The sequence below is a fragment of the Carcharhinus amblyrhynchos genome, chromosome 3 (genome assembly GCF_965287045.1).
Source record: "Carcharhinus amblyrhynchos chromosome 3, sCarAmb.v2.hapA, whole genome shotgun sequence".
NCBI lineage: Eukaryota > Metazoa > Chordata > Chondrichthyes > Carcharhiniformes > Carcharhinidae > Carcharhinus > Carcharhinus amblyrhynchos.
In genome coordinates this window covers 119,824,968-119,831,906 of record NC_137326.1, presented here as the reverse complement: position 1 = coordinate 119,831,906, position 6,939 = coordinate 119,824,968, and the positions used below count along the sequence as shown (strand labels likewise).

General features: G+C 42.9%; 1 protein-coding gene across 8 annotated transcripts in view; it reads left to right on the top strand.

The window, feature by feature from the left end:
* Positions 1–3,385: 3,385 nt before the first annotated feature.
* Positions 3,386–6,939, top strand: part of mecom (MDS1 and EVI1 complex locus) — a 738,436-nt gene continuing 734,882 nt past the window's right edge. For all 8 annotated transcript variants that reach the window (XM_080185874.1, XM_080185870.1, XM_080185869.1 and 5 more), the window contains exon 1: positions 3,386–3,506. In XM_080185874.1, the coding sequence (XP_080042000.1) occupies positions 3,470–3,506 (37 nt within the window). In that variant the 5' untranslated portion in view covers positions 3,386–3,469. The remainder of the gene's footprint in view (positions 3,507–6,939) is intronic.

The following is a 6,939-nucleotide window of genomic DNA, read 5'->3' as shown; positions in this document are numbered from 1 at the left end:
GCCCGTTCTCCTGGAGTTCAATAGGCATGATGTAAAAGTTCAGTGAACAGGGACAATGGCAGAAAGTAACTGCGAATAACTCGTCCAACAAACACGTAATTGTTTGACAATATGTGGAAGCAAAGAAAAAAAAATCACCGTGCCCTCCAAAACGGAATTGTGCATTTAAATCGGGTGAAAATCATTGCCTTCGCGGTAAATGGCCACTCTCGCTGTCGGTTTTGGCACGGTTGAAGTACACAGTTTGGTGGTGGGGGGTGGGGTGCGGGGGACAGGTCACCGAGTGAAAAGCTCATTCAATATTTGTAAGGAATTTCATTCCAATGTTATTTACACAGAATAGGAGGGGATATCAAAATAAGTGAAAACGACGGGCAAAGGGGGAATTCGAACTCTCTCACAAACTTGGCCGCCCAGTTTACGAGGATAATTATATATATATATAATTCATTATTGATATCATAACCAATATTGAGATCAGGAGCGCACAGTCCAATTTATGCAATTAATCAAAAGGAGGGGGGGGGGTGCTGATCTTTTAAACGGACCCACGTCGCCAATTGAATTGTAATAAAAAGTCTTGTGATAATTAGACCAGGCTGGCGGTGTGCGATAATATGGTGCTTGGAGGTCCCTATCACTGATCATTGTCCTGATGATTCGATACAGGAGATCATCCACTGTATCTGATGGGTACATCTTCCCGATTCTCACTGTCCCACCACGGTGTAAACTAATAATGCAGCCGTTTTCAGACAAGATTTTTTATTTGAACATCTAAACATCCCCTATCTCTTATTTGGAATGTTCTTTAAAAAAAACAGCGACCTTGTTATAATCTAGATTTTAACCCAGCGATGATCTCTCTGGTAATCCCAATTTCAGAGACTAATTATGTGTAACATTCGGATATTATCTCCCCCACCCCCCAAAACGAAACGAATTTGTGATCTTCACGTGTGTTTCTGGAGTTTACATTACGCAAAGCAATGTTAGTGGTTCTATTTTTTTAACTTAAACACTTAATGATAATCCAACCCAGTAACAAGTGAAACTTGTTCCAGACTCGTGGAATCGAAGTTGTAAACTGGAATAGAAAATGTAGGACCAATGGAATGCTGTGAGGATGTTTTGTAGATTAATAAAAGAAGTCATTGATATTTTTGATGTTATTAATCCCGCATTGATCCACTAGTGCGTGTGTGCGAGTGCTGTCTCTCCCCAAGTGGCTCCACAGCCGCAGAATCTGTGAAGAGGGATCTGTTACAAATTCTGTTGCAACGACTGGTTGATGCGTTGACATTCAAAGTCACTTCCACGGGAGGTTTTGCATGTATCGTATCCTCGCGGTATATCAGAGCTTCCAGCACCACCACCTGAGCTGTGAGAACGGGGGAGAAAAATCCCCGCTATCATGCTGACTTTACCAAAACTGACCTGGTAACTATTAAGAGCACCCTCCTCCCCCTTCCCCCTCCTATGTTCTTTTTACCTTTTGTAATCGCAGGCTACTTCAGGTATGTTGCAATGCCTGAAGGAAGACAAACCAAGGAGTGTATAATATCGCTACAGACCGCATCTGGGCGGGCCGCAAACTCTGGCTGCGAAATAAAAAGCAAGGGAGATTGACTGACTGACAAAGCTTTCGTCTTAACGAAAGTAGCGAAATTCCACCTTTGCCGCTCGGACCGCCGCAGAAGGGAAAGATTAATGTGCTGGCAACACGAACGCTTCAAGCTAATTGAAAGTTTCGATTTCTTTGTTTCAAAATATTTATCATATTATCAATATTAGAAATATCAACGGCAGTCAGCGGCATCACTCACAGACGGCTAGCTACAAGCCAGCGAAACAGGGTTATCAAATTGGCTGGAAAAACATAGCCAGGGAAACTTTATATAAAATTTAAAAAAAACTTTATTTGAGGGAGTGGGGGGAGGTGGGGTAACATTCCTCACACAGGGGCTTGTGTGTGTTGTCTCGTGTGAGAGTGTGTGTGTGTGTTTAGGCTGGTCACTGGTTGCAGAGCGCAAATCCCGGCCACTATTACCGCTAATAACAGCCTAATCAATCAAAGTGGCCGGCGGGAGATGGAATCTAGGGCCTTACAAAAGACTGAAATGATCATATTTGTACACGGTCTATTCAAAACGTACACCTACCGAAGATTTCGACCAGCCGCCTGCATCCTGCAGACTAATTAACGTGTGGCTTTGAAGCACTATATCGATACGCTGATTTTTAGTGTTTTTATATATATATATAAAATATATATATATCATCGTACAGGGAGCGAGAGCAAATCCACTCCAATCACTTGAAGCTGATGTGTGCAGTAACATGTGGCGTAAAGAGCGAGCTATGCCATTGATTGGGGGGGGGGGGAAAAATCTCCAGAACACACACAAACCTTATAATGATGCCTTTTTAAGTCCCTTTCTCGCAAGAAATTAATTTATTTGAGGTAGTGGGGGGGGGGGGGGGGGGGATGTGGAGTACTTAAATTACATTGAGACATGCTACCGATCGAGTGTTATATGTAGAAATCCGGATAGATGCAAACAATTTCTGCATTTATACCCACACAGTTAAAATATTATACCCAGTGTTAAAATATTAATACCACACTTTAAATATTATACCCACACTGTTTAACTATTATACCCACTCTGGTTAAATATTATACTCACTGTGTTAAAATATTAATAGCGCACTTAAATAGTATACCCGCACTATTAAATATTATACCCAAACTTAAAATAGTATATCCACACTATTGTATATTATTCCCAACTTAAAATAGTATATCCACACTATTGTATATTATTCCCAACTTAAAATATTATACCCGCACTTTAAATAGTATACCCACACTTTAAATACTATACCTACACTGTTAAAATATTAATACCACACTATTAAATATTATACCCACACTTAAAACATTGTACCTACACTGTAAGTAGTGTACCCACACTGTAAATATTATACCCACACTGTTTAAATATCATACCCACACTTTTAAAATTGCGAGTGAGCAGAGGAGAACACAGCGCCCTGTCTCAAATCCCATTACAAGTTCAGATTTTATTAAATGGACTGGGTTTACACGCCTAATTGTTGTGAATATATTTGTGGTTTGTCAGTGGGGCAGTGGCGGGTCTGTGCACAATTCTCGGGATAAAGGATGCCGGAGGTCCCAATCGGCGGGGCTTGGCTTTTTCTTTTGACACATTCTGACACAATCTCGCTTAAAGTGATCAATCGCTTCAAACTTTTTGGCGGCGCGGCAGCAAGGCAGTGCGCATGTGCGAAGGTGTCTAAACTGACAATGCGGGAGAGATAGCGAGTCCGGATTGAGAAAAGGAGAGAGAGAGTGAGAGAGAGAGAGAGAGAAAGGGAGAGAGAGAGAGAAAGAGAAAGACATCAGAGAATCTCAGAATCCCCACCAGCGCTGGACGCAGCTACCATGAGATCCAAAGGGAGGGCTCGCAAACTGGCCACAAGTAGGTGCAACATCCCATTTCTCTGCCATTTTGTGTGACTTTGTGTGTCTGTTCGGTGTTGTGGGTGGGAGGGGGGGGGGGGGTCCCATTCACACACACACACACAGAAGAGAAAGCTGCTTAAACCGATCTCTCCGTCCGTCCCAAGGCTGAACACAAAATCTGTTCAATCCCATCCCGAGTCAGCTACCGGAATGAGATTGGCAGATCTCTCTCTCTCTCTCTCTTTCCCACTCTCATTCTGTGTCCCCCCCACCCCCACCCCCAGCTTTTGGCTACACCAGCAACATCCGAGGGGGCTTTTTGCCTACAGCTCTTACGGGCAAGGCTGTCTGTGTGTGTGTGTGTGTATGTGTGTGTATGTATGGGGGAGGGGGGAGTGGGGAGGTTAGTGCGGGGGAGGGGGTGGGGGGTGAGGGGTGTTGGATTGGTTTCCTGGTCCTATTCTGCCACTGGAGTTTTTTTTTTGCAAAGTTAAAAGGCGAGACGCACAGAGAGGGAGAGAGAGAGAGAGGAGATGGGAAGTTTGGGAAGCAGTTTTTTTTTGCCTCTTGATGTGCCAGTGTTCTCTCCTCGCAAACAGTGGGCGCTGTTGTCCAGCTGCGAGGCACCTTCTGCAACTTTATTAAACAAGGTCTGCAAGCAGAATTGCGACTTGGACAGTGTAAAAGCAGGTGAATGTGTCAGAGATGACGGGACCAGAGTAACAGCAGCTTCCAGGCTCCACTGGCGATTTAGGTGACTGGGCAATGAGGGGGGGCCTAACTTTGGTCCCCGTGTGTGTGTGTGTGTGTGTGTGTGCGGATGCTAAAACCGGACCCCTTTATCTTTACAATCCCACCTCCCGTTACAAATCCGCCATGATATCGCGAACAGGCTCCCTGTCGCCGTGTGACTTGCGGAATTTGAGATTTCAATGTCATCTCCCCACTTTCCAACCGTGTCCGCTCATTTTAGACCATTCTCTGGTGACATTTGCCGCCGTGTGTATGTTTTCACCAACCAGGAAATGATTTCCATTCTTTATATTCTTGAAAAAAAATGACCTCTTCTTTCATAAGCCAAAGGAACGGACGAAAGTTGTTCAAAGGAAAGGGGGTTAAAAAGAGATGCTTGGGGAGTTCTCTGCAAGATATTTTCTTGCAAAAGAATTCAGCAATTTCCAAACAGTCGGAGGGTAAATAATACCCGCTGCTGGTGTAACCCTTCGGGGAGGGTGTGTGTTTGGTGGGCGGGTGGGTGGGGGTATGTATTATATACTGAACAATAACATGTAAGATGTAAACATGCCGAGTGGGTGCTGCAACAGTTGACAGTTTAAATATATGTATTGAAAAATCTACCCCGCGTGATTTGAATGCTTAGCTTCGCTTTCATTATTGTCCGAATAAGATACCTTGCCATTGACAAAAGAAAAAAACCCCTCGCACACACACACACACACACACACATTTTCCACCTCCCTGACCCACTAACAGGCCGTGAGTCAACTTTACAGTCAACGAGTAACTAGAAAACAGCACTTTGCAATGGCCGCATTCATAATTTATCACCTCCTGTTAGTTCGCGCTGTAAGGCGATTTAATAAATACTTTTTTTTGTTTATGATACTCGGTGTTATGTAAGGGCCAGGCTGAGTTCCTGCAACCGCCGTTCTCTTTCTCAAACCCCAGAGCCTCTCTCTTTCCAGAGTGTTTTTAAAATCAGCTTTCCTTTAAGCCAACTCCTCCATCCTTCTTTTAATACCCCGAACATTAAATTGGGTCTGTTTGCAGTTTGCGACCATGTTTAAGTGCGGCTAATGCTTCACTCCTTTGCTACCTTCTCGAACGCTAAGTGCGAATCAATCTCCCGAGCAACTGACAACAGGTCATTAAACCCAAGTTTATTTCTAAAAGTTATTTTTTTCAGTGATAATTGCTGAGTTCTTAACAAACCAAGCCATGTTTTGGCTCTCACCCTGTGTCGGCAGACTTCACACACACACGCTCACCTTTACTAAAGATTATTTAAATTAATAAATGGATTACCGTGTCCCAGTCTGTAACACTGAGTAAATATGCAGTAACTTCACATAGGTGTATGTAGGATGCAAAAGCTATTGATTCACCGGTTCGCAGCGACTTGTAGTGGGACTTCTGCTGTCATTATCTGAAGGGACCGAGTGGTGAATTCAAAAACACGGCGTTCCTCACGGCACGGTATCAATTTACAGCCTCTGAAATGACTTCCCATTTCTTTCCTTTAAGCCCGATTTTGGGATTAGTGTACAACATGCAGTTCGAAAAGGCTTCTTCCGATACAATCCCAATTGAAACGCTGGCAAAACTTCCCCAATGCTGTCATGTGTTTGAAAGAATCCGGCGGTAGAGATTTTTTTTGTTGTGTGTGGTATCTGCCGAGAGGAAAGCTGAAGGAAAAAGGGGGTTCAGTGCAGATTCTAGTGTAAGAGTGGAAAACTAAAAACAGCGGCGAATATCGCCTTGAGCCTGCAGGCTAAGGGAAAAAAGCGCTTCAGATCAGATGGGTTTTTGTTTTGTATTTTAATTCTCTCCACTGGAATACAGAAATATTTATTAAAAATCAGTACAAATGGACAAGTGAGTTGACCGTGGCTAGCGGTGAAATCGAAGCTGTTTAAAAGTATATTTTAATGTTGCATCGCAGTGTTTATTTTCTGGGGTAGTGCTAGTGTGGTTGACTTCAGTACCTGGCAATGGATATTGGATGTAGCGAATATCCCAGAGAGATATATATGCATACACACACACACGCACACTGCTCGGCTTTACAGTTCTTCCTTTACATTATCCGACATTTGGACTGAGCCTGTGACTTACTCAAACACTTCTTAAAAATGACATTAGATGTCAACTAATTTTTGATGTTATTCTGTGATGGATAGCTTGTCCCGGGCCTCTAGTTATGCCTGAAGCCTGATTTTTTTATTTGATTTGATTTATTATTGTCACATGTATTAGTTAGTATACAGTGAAAAGTACTGCTTCTTACGCGCTATAACACACAAAGTATCCCGTTCATAGAGAAGGAGAGGGTGCAGAATGTAGTGTTACAGTCAAATCTAGGATGTGGAGAAAGATCAACTTAATATAAGGGAGATTCATTCAAAAGTCTGATGGCAGCAGCAAGAAAATTATCTCTCTCTGTAATTTTTTTTCGGGACGGGGTGTGTGGTTTTTACACGATCACCAGTGGGGCTGAAATATATTTTCAACCAACACCGCTTGTTTTTTTTTTAACGGAGCTTTAAACTCAAAACTAAAGAGAGTGTTTCTAAACCAGCTTCTCGGTTTCATTATTTAAAACTCAGGCGCATTAGTCAATCAGGCAAAGCCTGTAATGGGAGATTCATTGTCAAACTTGAAGGTGAACTCTCGAATGAGAGTATCAAAGTGTTGAAACTTTCTTACTC